An 18,702-nucleotide genomic window follows, 5' to 3' on the forward strand; every position below is an offset into this window, starting at 1 on the left:
GTTCACAGAGTTAATTGTGGGTGGCTAATCTGCTGGAGTGATTTTTTGGAGGAGTTTCAGTCAAATATGTCATCTAACATGATTTACAATATGAAAAACAAAACAAAAGAAAAAAGAAAGCAAGGAAGTTTACTAATCCGTAATTAGATTAGGATGAATTGAATTGAGGAGGAGTTGGATTGAGGAGAATTAGATTCCGGATTCTTATTAAAGTTGTTTACTAAACCATATGAATTGAGAGGAGTTAGATTCCGAATTCCTATTATTGAAGTTGTTTACTAAACCATATGGAATTGAAGTATGAGTAATGCTAATTACTAAAATGTCCTCATTGTTAGGTTAAAGTAGATGGCAAATTTGGAATGTTAAAATTTGTGTAAGGATATAATAGGGTAAAAAAAATGAATTCCTAATGGGTTAGTTCTCAGGAATTAGAATATCATCTCCCACCCAATAATTGAATTCCTCCAAAATCAAGAATTCAATTCCTAATTTTGTGTGGGCCCCACTTACTTTTCAATTCCTTGATGTAAAGCTCCTAAAGTGGAATTCAATTCCTGATTAGAATTCCAATTCCTGATTAGTAAACACAACATCCAAAGATATCTGTTAATTCATTGGACAAACTAAAGACTAAACGAGACATTGAAAGCTTTTGAACTATGGTTTTCTACTAACATATAAAAAATGTCAATTACACCAAAACCTGCCAGGAAGTAATCAAATCCCAACGAATAAAATAATTTCTGCAAATACTCAAAACCACTACAATCTCCAGCAGTAAGTGCAGCCGAACCTCATGACCACATGTAGAAATCAAGAGAGAGCTGGAGAAACAAATATTCCAAATCAATATGTGGGAGACCTGCAAAGCTTTTCTCTGCATGGTTATGATCTTATCACCTTTTCTTCTTCTTGTTTTTACTTTATTCCAAATCTGTCTCATTGTGACAAAATCCGAAGGCCTGCTTGTAAATCCTCTAGGGTGATTGTTCTAAGTTCATCTGTGTCTATACAGTCAAAATTGAGCCTAAGGTCCAAACTCTCTCTAGCATTAACTAACATCGTATCCACTAAACCTCCATTCATCTCCTTACACTGCTTTTCTGTTGTCTCTTCTCGAATCAGTTCTGCAACAGCTTCTATACTGCAAGAAGAATGTAACTGAAACCCATACAACAAGCTTTCCTCTGTTTGATTGTTCATCTTGATATGGAGAATCTTTGCTAGGTCTTCGGAACTGAAGTCGCTAAAATTGAAAAACTTGGTCACACGCCGGCAGAAACCTTCATTGGAAGCAATTACTCGTTTCATTGGTTCGCTATATCCCGCAAATATGACTACAATTTTTCCACTATCCATGACAGACATGATCTCTTCCAATGCTTCCAAACCATAGTCTTTATCGTCTGCCTTCTGCATAGGTATTAGTCGATAAGCTTCATCTACAAAAAGAATTCCTCCCTCTGCGTCTTTAATCTGTGCATAACATTATAATTAGTGTGTCACAGTAGAGTATTCGCATCAACCCTTACAAACTAGAACATAAATAATTTCAAAAATATCAACGTTTTACCTTCCTCCTAGTTTTTGGTCCAGTATGACCAACAAATTCCCCAACCAAATCAGTTCGCTGTACTTCTGTTACTTTGTCAGTAGGTAGAATTCCCACCATATGGAGTAATCTTCCAAGAATTCGAGCTACCATTGTCTTACCTGTTGATAACATTAACTATATTATATAATGATGATAATACGAGGATGTAACCTAAAAAAGCAAAAAAGAAAAGAAGATGCAGAAACATTGTTATGATCCAATCATCCAGATTGAAACCACTGTAGGCAATGCTTACCTGTTCCAGGATTGCCAAGAAACGCCATATGAGGGGGTCTCCTTGTGCCAACTTTCAGCCCAAGGGCCTTACGCCTCTCATCCAAAAGCATCCCCTTTGCCCATTTCCGTAGTTGTACCTTGAGCTCATGCAAACCAACAATATTTGATAATTCATTTTCAAGTTCATCCATCTTAGCTTTCGTTTCGCTGCATGCTTCAATTGCTCTTCTCCTCCTCTGCTCTTCAAAGTGAGACAGTAATAGTGCCTGCAGCTTTCCATTTTCACGGCCTTTTGAAAGGTGATTTAGGGGAGTCATACCCTCCTACAACAATTCAAAGACAATATCATTAGCATTTACATAGGTGCTATATTTGAGTAAATTGAATGCTGCAAGTAAATGCAATGAACTATACATCGTCCTTAGCACTGCAATCAGCATTGTACTCAAGTAATGTTTTGACAGTTGAGAACTCTTCTGCTCGAAGTGAGTACCACACAGCAAGGTGTAATGGTGTCATTCCATTCTGCATGGACAGAAGAAGAAGATTAAAAAAAGAAAAAAGAATAACACATTGACATAATAGTTAGAAATCTAAAACTTAAAAGAAACCGTATGATCAGGTGAAAGGCAACTTACATTTGCTTTGGCTTCAATAGAAGCACCATGAACAAGAAGCAACCGTGCAGCATCATTGCATCCATTCTTAGCTGCCATGTGCAATGGTGTTTCTCCATACTGCAAAGCTCAACATGTTTTAAATTGAATTTCAAAACAATTTGTGTGAGACAAAATTCTGATCCAGAAAGAAAACATTTTACCTACCATGTTCCTGGCTTCCAACTCAACCTTATCTGGCCCTTGCCAATCAAGAAGAAATTTAACTATCTCAGCCTTGTTGTAACCAGCAGAAACATGAAGTGGAGTTTGTGCCATCTGCATTTAGGGAAACAAATGATTAGCTGATAAAATAACCTAACCTGAATGTTACATTGAAGCATATAATAAAGAGCAAATAATAAAAGAAATGCCCTTCCGTTCTTTATAGCTTTACTAACAGGAACTTAAAATAAAACCTGCTAATCCTATCTTTCTTTACGCCTTTTTTAACTAAGCTTTCTCTGGTTGAAAAGGCTTATGAACTGGCCAAAGAAGTATATGCCTTCGAAAAACTACACAAAGTATGGGATCTCATCTTCAATTTAGCCACACAGACAATCCATAACTGAAAGTACAATTGACTTCAATTAGTGGCGAAGAAGCTCGTTCCCACCACTAGTGACAACCATGAAAAGAAACTCCCTTATCCATCGTCCAACGGTGAACACACTTAGATCCAGCCCAATTCCTTCTCTTCATTACACCAAAACATCATATGGTACTTAATTCACCATATTCCACTGCATTGCATTTGACAGACTCTACCAAATACATATACGAAAAAAAAGGTCAGTGCTTCCCTTCCTTTATACAATGGAAGTCTCAAGCTCCCCAACAAATTGTAACAACAGCCACATACAAATATAAGAAGATTGAAGAGCCCAAATCCTATATTAGGGTGGTTAAGAAACATGATCCAACGAGTGAAATTCACAAAATTTTCATAACCCAATTGGTAAACATTCCTAATGATGAGAATGGCATAAAATCCATCAAACAAAATGCACCCAAATTTGCAAAATGACAACTTTCAATACGAAGTTGAATTCTTGAAAATCCCATCCCGTGTATTCACACATACAAGAGAAAGAGATCTTACAACGGCATTTCTTTCGTTTAGAAGAGATGGGTTTTCCCGGAGCAGCTTCTGAAACCCAAGAAGGTCCCCGGACTGAGCGTAGCCATGAATGGTGACGGGCTTGGCAGATCTTGACCGTTGATCCGGATACCTCTGCATACCTCCCTCCCTCTGTGTACTTGTTGGGTTTTTGCTAGCTCTCCTCGTTCAGACAAAAGAAAGATGGTTGAAAATGAATTGAGAAAAACGAGGAGAGAGATTTTAGAGGGAGAGACTTTGGAGGTGTCCGAGTATGCGCTTTTTTTTTTTTTTTTTTTTGCAATTATTATTTTTGGCTATTTACACTTTTAGCAGCTCCATTTTTCCTTTCTTCCTCAACCCTCAGATTTTAATCATTTTATACTAACATCTTATGACCTTCATAAGGAAGGGGTGGTAAATCTAACACCTCTATTATTTCAAAAAATAAAATAAAATAAAAACCTTAGACATCGTTACAAATATTGGTCAGCAAACGAAAAGAGAAATATTTGCATGAAACGGGATAGCACTGTTTTGCTATTACCTATCAATAACGGTATGACATGCGTGATAACTTTTCCGTGTGACATAAAAAGTTAATTGGGAATAGTGAAATAGTGTTATCCTGTTGCAACTAAGTTTTTCTCCAATGAAAAATGATCTTCTAATTCTTCTAATTCAGTTTGTTTACAACATTATTCTAATTTGATATTTGTTGGAATAAAAGATGTAAAGGTTACAGATAAACATTCATGTTTTTCTTTTTTGTACTCTCTAAAAAATTTCATATAAATTATCACTAAAAAAGATTTGTAACTCAAGTATTAAATGACATTCACTCATCACTCAAAGTCTGTTCGATTCCTTTACCCACACTATCACTTGTATGATTCATAAAACAATCTCATAAGAAAAAGAATTTAAAATCAATAAAAATAAAATAAAAACCCAAATTTCTAGTAAATAAAGAAAAAGAAGGTAAGGTGAATGGGGTATAGCTTAATTTCACTCATATGAGCATAAGTTCGAAACCTCCTAATACCCGATAAATATTTGTGTAAACCTCCTCCTCGATCTCTTATAAAAAAAAAAAAATAATAAGGTAAGAATTTGGTAACCCAAATCCAACAATGGTTTTGCATGGATGGTGCCAGCAAAGAAAATGCGATGAACGTGATTTGTATTTGGTTAATTTTTTTTAAATTATAATAATGCATTCATGATTACTCATTTCATTATCATAATCATTGAGCACTAACCATAACGCAAGACAACAATGTTTTACAATAAAATAAAATGAAATAAAGACAATAAGGTGAGAGCACAAGCTGTGGTCCACTTTTATCCTTTTCCTAATTTCCTAATTTTCTAATTTGGGTCGGGCTTGGACCGAGGTTGTGCCTAAGTCATAGAAAAAAGCTCGAACTATGCCCATTATACAAACAGGTTTGCCCAGTCCACCGACAGTATCGAAATGGGCCGGACACTATGGGCCCAATTTCGTGGCGTAATCCAACGGCTGACACTTGCCAATTACAATACTCAATCAAAGCCGTGTTTAATGAGTACAAGACTCCTCATCTCGATGGTTTTAGCTTACCAACCTGTCCAACCCAAAAGCGACACGATGACACAGACCACGACGACACGTGTCACCTGATCATTAGCAGATAAGGTTGGTTTAACGTGTGGTCATCACAAGCCTCCTTGGCTGCATCCCCAACGCTCCTGCAAAATCTCCCGCGAATATAACTAGATATTTTCCCTCAGCTAAAAAAAACATAAAAACCAAACGGCTTTATATATATTTTTAATTTAAAATATAATGTCTTTTCAAATTGAAAGAAATGATTAATGTGCAAGAATAGTTGGAACGCAAGCTCACAAAAGATTGGAGCCTCACTTTGGTGAACTTTCAGTCACTGTATTATCTCCAATGGCCATGGTTGCAAGGCTTCACGTATGCCCACAGAGCTTAGAGCACTTCAACTTCAACGACTACCATAGAACCGGCCCAACGGTCATCATCGGGTCGGGTTTTCGGCGCTTCGGTTCGGTACTGCCCACGGGACGTAATGGGTTTTGCTTGAAGCAGTGCAGGTCGTTTAGGGGTGAGGATGGACGGGACGTGGAGGAAGAGAAAGAGACAGAAAGTGCGGGAAAGCGTGGGGATTTGAAGAAGGGAAGTGGGATTTGGAAATCTTTGAGTTCTACTGTTTTGGGAGGTTTTGGTTTGCGTTCCAGAAATTCTGATGAATATAGGAAAGCTGTGGCCAAGTTGGAGGAGGTCTGTTCCTCGGTGAGTGTTATTTACTGGTTTTTATTTTTCATTTTTCGATTTGATTAACGTTTGCTTGTGCTCAATCATTATGATTTGGTTAGTTTGAGTATGTGTTTGTTTTCTTTAGTTGCTACAGTGAATAACTTACCAGTTTGGTTGCTGAGAAAATCCAAGGAAAGAAAGTTGATTGAGATTTTGAATCTTGAAGCTTTCAGTGATTGAGGTCCGAGACAAATGGAAATGATTTTTCAAAATGGTTCTTCTGTTAATTGGGTTTTGGTTATTCATTTCTTATAAACGGCATAAAAATAAATAAAATGAAGTTAAGCCTCAAGATTTTGTCACTAAAACTTTAGAGAAAACAAGAACACGAAACAAAACAATCGGCTACCTAATGATAGGACTCTTATGATTTATCTTGTTCTTAAGGCTTTTGAGATGCTTCTGAGTATCTAACCCTGCCTCTCTCTAAAACAATCAGGCTGCCATACAAATTGGAAGATATATTGTGACCATGATGAGCACTGGAGTTATACTAGCAATTGGGTTTCAGTTGTCAGGTTGGAAAGCATGTTACTTATATAGTTTTGTTATCTGTCCTAAAGCAATATTTCATATGCAGACCCCTAATTGTTGGGAAGTTTTGTGAAGGTGGAGACAGTCAGTTGAGTGAGCTAGTTTGGTATAGCTGGCTCGGAGGAGTTATTATTGGAACGATGATAGGAGCTAACATGGTTTTAGAGGAACACTGTCGAGCTGGTCCAAGAAATGTTGTAATTAGTGGAAGGTAGATACTCTCTCTCTTCTCTCTGCCTAGTTACAAAACGGATGCCCTATAATTGTAGTGTAAGGAGGGGTGGTACGGGTGGAGGCTTTGTAATTCCATGTTATCATGAAGAATCATCTCGTATAATTGCAATATGGTTACTGTGGAAGGGAAACCAAGGCATAGGGTAGATATATGATTGGTTTTTGGTCATTCAGAATAAATAATAAAAAGAAAGAAAGAGAAAGAAGGGATGCTTTTATTATTCTTTTCCCATTTACGTACTTGATTTTCATACAATGTCCGGATGAATTTTCCTTAAGAAAACCCCAATTCATATGAGATTTTCATGTTGCTGTTGTTTGTTTGATTGGCCGGTACAGTACAAGGGGACTTGGAAAAGCACTTGCTCGTGAATTTCTTCTTTCTGGAGATCGTGTGGTTGTCGCTTCTCGGAGGTGGTATTTAGATTATGATATCTGTTTGTATATTGACTTATCAACATCTATGTACCATGGTTATGGTGTTATAAATACTACTACTGCCACCTCAACCAATTACTGAATCTTGTCAATGCAGCCCTGAGTCTGTACAAGCAACTGTCAGAGAGCTCGAGGAAAACCTACGGGAAGGTATGATCAGTGCTGGTGCCTCCTCTAAGCACCTGGCACATGCAAAAGTGGTTGGAATAGCATGTGATGTTTGTGAACCTGGCGATGTGCAGAAACTGGCAAATTTTGCTGTTAGTGAACTCGGTAATATTGACATTTGGGTAAGCTTTTGAAGCTCTCTAGTGGATGTTTTATCACTTTGCATTTGGTGGTAGTGTGTTTAGATATTTTTTTAATTTATTCACTTGATATGCCATGGACTTCATGAGCTGTACTCTGATCCATATATTTTAGCAGCTTCAAATCTTTTACCATCTAATTTGTAAGCCCCTTGACAGATAAACAATGCTGGCACAAATAAAGGATTTAGACCCTTGCTTCAGTTTACTGACGAAGACATTAAACAGGTATTTGTAAATAAATGGCTCTTATTGTTGATAGTATTAGATGTAGCATCCGAGTGGCTTTATCATCCCCCCAACCCCCCAAAAATGCAAATGCAGCTGCCCTACAATGCTCCTGAAACATTACATTGTAATATATAATCATTTCAAACTTGTTCAACTAACTTAGCTCATACATTCTAGATTGTCTCGACAAACCTGGTTGGGTCTATACTCTGCACTCGAGAAGCCATGCGTGTAATGATAAATCAGCCTAAGGGTGGGCACATATTTAATATGGACGGGGCAGGCTCTGGGGGGTCAAGTACCCCTTTGACAGCTGTGTGAGTGCCTAGCCTTGTTAATGGAGAATAGCTTTTTCTTTTGTGGAAAGAGACTGAACTGTCACGTATGTTTTTGAAATTGTGATTTCTGATAGATGACAATTGTACATTGATACTTATGCTATTTTTTCACCTTTACCTTTAGCTATGGGTCGACGAAGTGTGGTCTTAGACAGCTTCAATCATCACTTTTAAAGGAGTGCAAGCGGTCTAAAGTAGGAGTGCACACAGCATCTCCAGGCATGGTTCTTACTGATCTGCTTCTGAGGTACACTGAATGACTTGTTCTCTGTGGTCCATTTCTTCTCTTGTTTCACTTATATCAATTCACTAGGCTTGTTGTTAAACGAGAATCTTCAACCTCATGAGCTCAATATAGAAAGTGTCCAAGCACCGGCTCATCATTAAATGAGTTTTCCCCAGCAGATCATACTGCTTACTGTGTAAATGGTGTTTGTTCATGCTAGCATCTGATGAATTGTCTATGGCTTGTTTGCAGTGGCTCTTCTTTGAAAAATAAACAAATGTTTAACTTCATATGCGAGCTTCCTGAAACAGTAGCTAGAACTTTAGTTCCACGGATTCGGGTTGTAAAGGGATCGGGGAAGGCCATCAATTACTTGACACCACCTAGGATTTTACTTGCTTTAGTAACTGCATGGCTTCGACGTGGTCGATGGTTTGATGACCAGGTAATTTTTTGACTTTTGTTGAAGTGTAAGATATGCTATATATTACCGTCCATCCAATGTGACAAATAGAGTTCATCTGTTGAATATGGTAGCAGCAGGAAAATCGTACCCAGATACTTACATTTGGATATGGTTCTTAATTTATAAGTTGGAAACAAGCAAAAACTGATTCTGGTATAATTTGCAGGGCAAGGCATTATATGCAGCAGAAGCAGACCGACTTCGGAACTGGGCTGAAAACCGCACGCGTTTTTACTTTACGGATGCAATGGAGATGTACACAGAGAACACTTGGGTGTCTGTCTTCTCACTCTCTGTTGTTTGTGCATTCATAATTCTTTCTAGCACAACCAGCAACTTTCCTGGTACTTAAAGATTTCCCTTATACTTCAAATCGAAACCGCTCGCACAAGCAGCAACCTTCAGGCAGATGCTATTTGTGAAGGACCAGCTGCATTGCTTGGGACAACAACCTAGGCAATAGAAAGTCGCCGATTGAATGGCGGGGTACCATTTTTTTACCCTGCATCGGTCACACACTAAACTTTTGTAAAGTATTCATTGTAGATCATCACAAGCCTATTTGACTATCACACATCGTTTACAAATCCAAACCGTGTGCGCTTTCTATGCAAAACCATGTAAAGACTTTTAAGTATTTGATTCCAAGTTGTACATGCTAAGAGTAGCAGCTTAAATCGCTATGATGCACCATAAAATTAGCTTTGCCATTCTCTCTCTCTCTCTCTCTCTCCCCTGGGTTTCGGTGTATATGGTCGAAACTCAAACAGAAAATCAGCTTTAAGTTGAAAAGTTAACACACTTGAGAGTTGTAGCTAGTATGGATTTTGTTCGATCAGATGGGGTTTACAATTCAGCATGTCTAGCATAATCTCATGATCAACGTCTACTCTATATTAACAAGATTTTAGAGGCAATCTTGCAAGAGATTTGAGCCAAAGCCCAATATCAAGTATCGAAATTGAAATTGAAAATATTATAGAGCTTTGCCAATGGGTTCCCACCACAGTGGTGGTGGATTCCCCCTTCCCCCCATGGCACCCAGGATCGAACCCCAGTGGGGTTTCTTTCCTCCAATGTAACCAAAAAAAAAATATTATAGAGCTTTGCACATCTCCCAAAATATAGAAAAAAAATCTTATAATATTCAAACTTTAGTAAAAAATAAAAACCATTTTACTTTTTAAATGGACCGAATACCATACAAACCTTGAAAAACCTTAAAATTTACAACACTACCATCATATTTTTTCAATTATGAATAATAAATCAATGACTTGTGTCGTCTTTGTGCCGTAGCATAAAATGCGGTCCTTCTAGCGTTACTCTTGGAGAGAGCAGGGGAAATCGCGGATGGGGAATGCTTATTCAAAAGAGATTGTTTTGTCAATGGAGTCGTATAAATTCAACAATAGATTGAGTGTTCACACACACACCTAATCAATGATTGAATCACGCCGCCTTCATATTAACAAACAGTTGAAGGCAACAGGCCATAAATCATTTCCTTATTTGACAAATATACATAGAGTTACACATTAAGAATAAATTAAATTAAAACCCTAATGCCAAATGTGAAGGAATTGTAGTAGCAACTTTAGTAATCCCCGGTAGTTAGCAGGACGAGTTTATTATATTTATTATTTAATATAATAAAGCAGATAGCTGGATATTGAGAGAGAGCAGAATATTTTGCCTTCCTCTCACTTTAGTCAAAGTAGAAAAAAGGCGAATGTCATGGCACTAATTAGGAGAGAAGCTATCAATTACAATACAATAATACCATCGCCATGTGAGAGGCCACGACATTTGCACCTCCTCTGCCATTCAAATTCCAGCCCCACTTGATTAATCATTTTTATTATTGTTTTTGTTCCTTTTATTTATATAATATCGTATATATAATTTCAGCTTTTTCTTTTTCTCTTTTTCTCTTTTTCTCTTTTGAATTTAAAATATGACATTGTCAGGTAAAATGTCCATGGTCTTGACAATACTGCTGCCTTACATTACACGTTTGAAAAATGAACATGTGTGTCTGCCTTCCACGTCCACCAGCTCATCACCCTATCTTGAAGCATTTGCCGGCAGTTTGCTTCTCTTCCCCTTTAATTTTCTTTTAGTACCAAATTATTCATTTTATCGGTGTCATATGGTTTCCCTTCCTAACGAAACACCCTTCATTATATTGTCTAAGTAACTGATCGGCTTCCTCGCACTTAATTTTATCACGATCAATGCATATTGTATGACCTCTCTCCATCAATAAAATTCTTATAAATATATAAGAGTCGAACGCAATGCATCGTGATGAATCACATCATAATTACGGTGTGTGCGAGAGGATATCTAACTTTGTAAAAATAATTGAGGATTCCATTTTCTTTCTAAAGCACATCAATATGGTACAATTATGACCTCCTGGGCTTTGAATTGAGAGCTTAAAACAACGTATTAGAAAAGTACATACTCAGAGACTTAGAGGGAAGCTTCCAATGTTTAGACAAATAATGTCCACGGCAAGGTGTCTGTTTGTCTATAATCCTTAAATTAATTAAACATGAAATAATCGCCGGCAAATCCAGTGCAATGCAGACCCAGATGTGATAATAATATTGACCAAAGTGCTGCTCATTTGTTGGGAATTTGACTTGGCTAAAAGCGGCCTCCGCCGCATGCCTGCAATTTTTGTGCTACCTCAAGTGCACACGAATATTGGACCATTTCCTGCTACGCTCCACGCATGGATATGGACAATTACTCTCTCTCTCTCTCTCTCTCTCTCTCTTGCTTATTAGGGTTTTTCTTTTCTGGGGCAAACCTCCTCTTCTTGGGTGGTTTTACTTTACACATGCATGCTGCTTATTACACTTGGCTTCTTTTACTTCGACCGTTCAAATTGTTCCATATGACTTAAAAACATTCACAACTCAGAAAATACATATAAGAACTTGTCTTGTTGATCAGAAATCAATCGTGTTGTAGAAGACTAAATTTCAAAAAATGACAATAAATTCTTTCCAAAAATAAGAAAAACATATTCACGAGAGCTTATAATTTCGGTGATAAAATTATCTTATTCTCGTGTTCAAAATAAGAGTTGGACTCTTGCATTTCAAATAAATAAAAACACTTATTCTCTTATTTGTTTTCGGGTCAATATCTATATTCTTTTAATAAAGCTTTCATCACTGAAGAATTATTCTTACAAACAATGCATAGAAATGAATTGTATATATAATGCAGTTCATCAACGGCTGAATTTAGAAGAGGATTTAGAGTGCATTAAATAATTAATTAGAGTTGGCATAACTCTTGTGTGTAGGAAACATGTCAACTTCGTCGTGTATGGTTTAGCTGTTGGTGTCCAGCTGGTTTGTGGCTTTTACTTAGAGTAACAGCTACTGCCTAGAGCCATGCAAGGCTTAAAATTTCAAATCAGATCAATTAGGATCACCTAATCCCTTGACCATAATTTATTGCCTTCTTTTAAGCTATCTGGGTAGCGTTATTAATTGGATTAATTTGTTTCTACAGCTCACTTTCACATTTACTTCCCTTGCTTGAGCCATAATTAAATTATATATATGCGATTGGGAAACCTTTAATTTTGATTCTATACAAATTATATATGGACACTCCTTCTGGCTGAAAGAGGGTGTTTAATTATATATAATTAAAAAAGCACTATAATTTTTAATAATAATTTGAACATGCTTCTAATAAAAGCATTTTCAGCAAAAGTGCTTAATTATGACCAAAAGTGATCGAGTGTTGATCCTATATATATATCACTTTATGAGAAGCAGGATTACAAAAACAGTATTATGATGTAAGTTTGATGAGATTTTACACTTTTCATTTTCATGATCAAATAATATCTAGATTGAGATTTTTTTAATTAAGATATATATTATCTTGCTGACATAATTAACCTGTCGCTCCCTTACCTAATTAGGTTTAAAATTTTGGAAAGCAACACTAAGCAATTGTGACAAGGGAAGCAGCAATTTTGGCCTATGTATAGTGTATGGCATCAGAAAAAATCAACCCAAATTTGTCTCATAGTCTCTCTTTGTTCCTTTCTTGCTTGGAAGTTTCAGGATTTAGGTTTTCTGTCTGGAAGTTTAGGTTCAGTTAAATATCAAGTGATCCAATCCAAGCGAAGAAATCTGATTGGATATAAGCTTAAATTGAACAGAATCTATCCCACTATTGCTAAACACATGATAAAATATTATCAACTACTATTACCAAACCCTCTTTCTCGGGTAAAAAAATGCAATAATTTGTTTGTGTGGAATCTTATGAACTTTTTACTTGGTTTCTTGCAACCTCCTAGATTAAAATATTTGTTTTGTTTTGCACCATAATTTGCTTGTATGTTGTGAGTGGGTTATAGTTTAGTTGGTTGAGTTCTTCCACCTCTATTCATGTTGTGGACACAAATTCGAAACTCTTAAGCACCCAATAAATATTTGTGTAAACCCCCCTCCTCTAATTTGTTGTACGTTATAAGATTTTTGTTGGCACATATTCATGGTTAGTTACGAAAAAATCTAACCCCCAAATTGGTTAGAATTGACACCCTTCCCAATTGGTGAATGCATACCAATTTTTCAACGCGAATGAGTGTGCATGTGGTGTGGTTGATTTATAAAGAAAAATTGGTAACAAGTGATAATACCCTATTTTTTTAAATATATTATTTTACAGGAGATAATATCAAGGATAATAATACAACGTGTTTTTCTTTGCTGGGTAATTGAAGGTGTTCATACTTGGTACGATGTCTACACCAAGAAACAAGTGTAAATTATAAAAAAACCTCAACGAAAATATATTTATTATATCAATATTTTTTGCGGTTACATATAAAACATAATAAAAATTTTGTGTAAATTAATTAATTTGGACCCATGATATACGAATATCGTGCGAGAACGATATAAAAAAAACAAACGCCGTCCCCAAACAAAAGAGAATAAATCACAAGCCGAGTGAGTGAAAGACGGAGAAACGCGCGGACTAATCGTGTAGGTCCCACGCGGGCCCCACACGAGGAAAGAGAGAAAGAAGACCTCCTCCCTACAGACTACAGCGGCTCTACTTGGTCTCAGCCAAAAGGCAAGTTGGTGAGTGGTGAGCTCTCCCCACAGCACAGTTCCAGCGAAGCAGACGATGATGATCTCTCTCTCTCTCTCTCTCTCTCTCTCTCTCTCTCCTACCGCCATGTGATGAAGTCTGATGACTGAAGAATTGTTTGTTTTGAAATGAAATAGAAAATCAGAAAGAGAGAGAAAAAAAAAGCAACAAAAATACCTTCCTAATTCCGAAACCAAAAAAGCAAACGCTATCTGTCTGTGTTTGTCTGCCCTCTCTCCTACTCTCTCCCTCCATTAACTGCTAGACATTCTCTCTCTACTTCTCTCTCTTGCCCTCTCTGTCTTCTTTTGGAGAGAGAGAGAAAGAGGAGAAAGCTTTTCGTTCAGCGGAGCAAGAAACGACTGTTTATCAGCTACCCATTTCTTTCGACACATCTGATTTGTAGCAGCAATGTCGAGCCCACCTCCGGGGACAACTCCGGCGCCTTCTTCGCCGCCGGCGACGAACACAACCACACCACCAGCAGCTCCGGCACCGTCTTCGCCACCGGCGACCAACAACACCTCACCACCCCCGCCATCTCCGACCGCACCGCCTCCATCGACTCCGAGCGCGCCACCACCATCGACCCCGAGCGCACCACCACCAGCCACTCTCTCATCACCTCCACCACCATCATCAACCACACCCACACCGCCGTCGACCACTCCTACTCCGCCCTCTCCGCCCTCTCCGCCGCCGCCTTCGAGTTCAACATCCCGCTCTCCTCCTCCGCCGACTAGTTCGAGCACTACGCCTTCGACCCGGAGTCCTCCGCCTCCAAAATCGGTTTCTCCGCCTTCTCCGCCATCGTCGTCGAACTTGGATTCGGGGGTTATAATCGGGATTGCCATTGGGGCTGTGGCGATCTTTGCGGTGCTGACTATCTTCTGCATTTTTTGCACTAAGAAGAAGAGGAGGAGAAGGGATGACGAAAACTATTATATACCTCCCCCGCCGCCTCCTGGGCCTAAAGGTATCAGCTTTCTTTGTTTTTTGAGATTTTGTGATCTGGTTTTGGTACCATTTTTTTGTTTGTGTTTTGGGGTAAGTTTTAGATTCGGTTTCATTTGGACCATTTTGATCACTGTGTATGCAGAAATGGTCTTTAGCTAGATTTTGTGGGTTTAGAGGAGCCCTATGGATTTGGTCATGGTATAAATTTATAAATTCAATTTTCTGCATTTCCCCCTCCAATGTTGCCATCGTTTCGCATTGCAATGATTTTTGTTTATAATTATCCCAATTGGTGATGACTTCTGCTTGTGTGGTTGTATGGATTAACATGAAGCCCTGGTGAATCTGGTAAAGCATGCTATATTCAGGGGTTATGCCTTATGTCCTATTTCATGGTCATTATGTATCGTGTTATGCATCAAGCAGAAAACTTCCAACTTATAAATACTCTGACTTGAATTCTGAATCTTACTCTCAAATCTTTGAATATCAATCACTCCGTCACTCTCTTAAGAGACATTGGATTCTTTTTAACATTTCACTTGGATTAAAGGACTCGTGGTGTTTTATGGTTGCCTTTTTGTTTTTGTTTCCATGACTTATTATTTTATTCCAGTTTTGTTTGAAAGAAGACATTTTCTGAGGAAGTTTATTTGTACACCTAAAAATTTGCGTCTGACTGCCCGTGAACAAAAACATATCATTGCTGTGGATTATCCAGATGGATGGTAATACTGATTTCCTAGTGTTGTATTTTTCAGATGACCCATACGGTGGTCCACCACATCGGTGGCAACAAAATCTTCCGCCCGCAGAGCATGTAGTCACAATGATGCCAAAGCCATCTCCTCCACCAGCTCCAGCATCACGTCCACCACACTCACCACAGTATGTTCCCCCACCACCACCACCACCTTTCACAAGCAGCAGTGGAGGTTCTGGTTCCAATTATTCAGGGGGTGAAACTCCACTCCCACCACCTCCACCAGGCTATACCTTGGGATTCTCTAAAAGCACATTTACATATGAGGAACTAGCATTAGCAACAGAAGGCTTCTCGGATTCCAATCTCCTTGGACAAGGTGGATTTGGATATGTACACAAGGGAGTCCTTCCGAATGGGAAGGAAGTGGCAGTCAAGCAGCTAAAAGCTGGAAGTGGGCAAGGGGAACGTGAATTCCAGGCAGAAGTTGAAATTATTAGCCGTGTACATCACAGACATCTTGTTTCACTGGTTGGGTATTGCATGACTGGATCGGAGAGACTACTTGTTTATGAATTTGTTCCAAATAAAACTATGGAGTTCCACTTACATGGTAAGTTTGTTTTTTTCCGCACACATTATTGAGTTTATGATGATAAACACCTTTAATCAAAAGTAAAACAATGAATTTAAATAGTCAAGTTGATAGACTGTTGCTTGATTGTTATATGGTGAACTCTCATCATTAGTGTTATGATTTTCCATCTGCGAATGTGAAGTACGCGTCTATAGAATTTAGGTTATGATTAGGTGATATTTACCATTATAATGTTGGTTCATACTTCTGGTTACAAGGATCTGATAGACTGTTCGTATTGCAGGAAAAGGACAACCTACCATGGATTGGCCCACCAGACTGAAAATTGCTTTAGGATCTGCAAAAGGACTAGCATATCTTCATGAGGATTGTAAGCTCTCCGTGTCCGTGCACACACAGAATGCACTTGAAAAAGAATCACTTTAAATAGTCTTTGACATTATAACTTCAGATTTTAGATTGTAATAATCTGAACATGCATGCAGGTCATCCTAAAATCATTCATCGTGATATCAAAGCAGCTAATATACTTTTGGATTTCAAGTTTGAGGCGAAGGTATGGACTGTCAATCGATTTTCTTACGGCTTTCCAAAATTTACAATTCTTAAAATTAATGTTAGTTCCTGAATGGCAAGTTGTTGGCTGCCTGAGTTTTGTTCTTGTTGATATATGGCCGGCTATTACTTAGCCTTGGAAAGTTGGTGCTTAAATTATTTTGAATGAGATATATTACGCTCAAATTTGATCAGTTCTAGGTGATTATATTAAAGTTTATTGGTTGTGATCGTGTCAAGGAGTGTTTAGATTGAGATTCACCATCTTTGTCACAGGTTGCGGATTTTGGACTTGCCAAGCTGTCTTCTGATGTTAATACTCACGTTTCCACCCGAGTGATGGGAACTTTTGGGTAAGACCCATTTTTTTCATATTAAAATTGATATCATTATGATTTTAGTATGAGATTGACCCAAAGTAGGACCATGATTTTTTTGTTTCCATCTCTTCCAAAATGTCTGTTGCTATGCTTGAGCTGATTCTCTCTTTCTAGTTATTGTTTTTCATAGAACATATTTATTGCATGAACACCCAAACTGTATGCAATCATATGTATATGGTCATGCTGTCAACCCTTGTTGCTTTGCTATGATTGAGTGGTCTCAGGTTCTCAAGATTGTTGTGAATGTTGTTTGGTGTGATGACGAGATGTTCATCTTAGTTTAGCTTGTCTAAATGATCTATCGTGATATATCTGCATTGCTTAGTATATATATACACACTTATTATTCATGTTCTTACATGCTCGCTACCTTCAGGTATCTGGCTCCAGAATATGCTTCAAGTGGAAAACTCACAGACAAGTCAGATGTTTTCTCCTATGGGGTTATGCTTTTGGAGTTGATTACTGGACGCCGGCCTGTTGATGCATCTCAAACTTTCATGGAGGATAGTTTGGTAGACTGGGTGAGTGATAACTTGCTTTGTCTGTGAACTGCGTTCTTGATCAAGATTTCCCCCTTTTGGCTTTTATCATTTGGGTTTTGGGTTGCTGGAATATCATTGGTACTTATAGAGAGCATGTTGTGGCATTGCAGGCAAGGCCTGTGTTAACTCGAGCGCTGGAAGAAAGAAACTTTGATGGACTGGTTGATCCTAAGCTGCAGAATAGTTATGACCCCAATGAGATGGCTCGCATGGTTGCTTGTGCTGCAGCTTGTGTGCGTCATTCTGCACGGCGTCGGCCTCGAATGAGTCAGGTAAATTTTCTTCAGTAAGAGCTTAAGCTTTCACGTTCCTCCTCGTGTGCTGATGCAAGTTCATATCCTCTGTATGTGCAATTATTGAAGTGTCTTCTGACCAATATTTACTTGATACATGCAGGTTGTCCGTGCTTTAGAGGGAGATGTTTCTTTGTCTGATCTCAATGAAGGAATCAGGCCCGGGCAGAGCAATGTCTATAGTTCATATGGGAGCTCAGACTATGACACAAGCCAATACAAAGAGGACATGAAAAAATTCAGGAAGATGGCACTGGGAAGCCAGGAGTATGGTGGTAGCAGCGAGTATAGTGCACCCACCAGTGAGTATGGCTTGTACCCATCTGGCTCAAGCAGCGGTGAAGGCCAAAGCCGCCTAACCACCCGAGAAATGGAGATGGGAAGGATTAAGAAGAACAGTAAAGGTTTTAGTGGAACTTCTTGACACAGCCAATGCACCAATTTTCCTGTAAAAAGCGACCCCCCATATTCCTACGTTGATTTCAAGAACGTGTTTATCACCAATTAAATCTATATTTTTTTTTTCATCCATTTGAACTATCGGTTTTACAGTGTACTTAGGAGCGCTTATACAACAGTTTACAAATAACCTTATCCAATTCTTTTATTTGTGGCTTAATCTTTCTTCTTTTACATATTAAGCGCCCCATGAACAAGCGTGCATGTTTTTTGAATGATGGTTTTTGGTTCCATTTCCTTTTCTAAAAGGTTTGCTCAAATTCTGTTCATCATGAAAGGCATACACAAAGCCAAATTTTCCAACCCTAGTGCCTACCCTAGTGGTGTCGCGGCCCACATATCCAACACAGAAAAAGCTGTGTATCTCTGACAAA

General features: G+C 38.2%; 3 protein-coding genes across 4 annotated transcripts; 2 read left to right on the top strand and 1 right to left on the bottom strand.

Annotated features, from left to right (window-relative positions):
* Window positions 1-645: 645 nt before the first annotated feature.
* LOC110770923 (AAA-type ATPase family protein / ankyrin repeat family protein) lies at window positions 646-3,897 on the bottom strand. 2 transcript variants are annotated; one of them, XM_021975156.2, is made up of 8 exons: window positions 3,593-3,735; window positions 2,910-3,254; window positions 2,659-2,769; window positions 2,473-2,571; window positions 2,249-2,359; window positions 1,854-2,157; window positions 1,577-1,716; window positions 646-1,479 (listed from the first exon to the last, which is right to left on the bottom strand). In XM_021975156.2, the coding sequence occupies exons 3-8, from the start codon at window positions 2,767-2,769 to the stop codon at window positions 943-945; spliced, it is 1,302 nt and encodes a 433-aa protein (XP_021830848.1). In that variant the 5' UTR covers window positions 2,910-3,254; window positions 3,593-3,735; the 3' UTR covers window positions 646-942. The 2 variants fall into 2 exon arrangements, with proteins under 2 accessions (XP_021830848.1, XP_021830847.1); XM_021975155.2 differs by lacking the exon at window positions 2,910-3,254 and having other exon boundaries at window positions 3,593-3,897.
* A 1,476-nt stretch (window positions 3,898-5,373) lies between these two features.
* NYC1 (NAD(P)-binding Rossmann-fold superfamily protein) lies at window positions 5,374-9,283 on the top strand. Its single transcript, XM_021975170.2, has 10 exons — window positions 5,374-5,891; window positions 6,355-6,433; window positions 6,525-6,660; window positions 7,023-7,097; window positions 7,219-7,411; window positions 7,589-7,657; window positions 7,838-7,977; window positions 8,123-8,245; window positions 8,477-8,669; window positions 8,857-9,283. Exons 1-10 carry the CDS (start codon window positions 5,529-5,531, stop codon window positions 9,040-9,042), a joined length of 1,557 nt encoding a protein of 518 aa, XP_021830862.1. The 5' UTR covers window positions 5,374-5,528; the 3' UTR covers window positions 9,043-9,283.
* Window positions 9,284-13,785: 4,502 nt separating this feature from the next.
* PERK1 (proline extensin-like receptor kinase 1) lies at window positions 13,786-18,488 on the top strand. Its single transcript, XM_021975160.2, has 8 exons — window positions 13,786-14,811; window positions 15,554-16,108; window positions 16,377-16,463; window positions 16,579-16,649; window positions 16,925-17,001; window positions 17,408-17,555; window positions 17,687-17,848; window positions 17,973-18,488. Exons 1-8 carry the CDS (start codon window positions 14,247-14,249, stop codon window positions 18,291-18,293), a joined length of 1,986 nt encoding a protein of 661 aa, XP_021830852.1. The 5' UTR covers window positions 13,786-14,246; the 3' UTR covers window positions 18,294-18,488.
* The last annotated feature ends 214 nt before the right edge of the window (window positions 18,489-18,702 follow it).

The sequence above is a fragment of the Prunus avium genome, chromosome 7 (assembly GCF_965620075.1).
Source record: "Prunus avium chromosome 7, drPruAviu1.hap1.1, whole genome shotgun sequence".
Lineage (NCBI taxonomy): Eukaryota > Viridiplantae > Streptophyta > Magnoliopsida > Rosales > Rosaceae > Prunus > Prunus avium.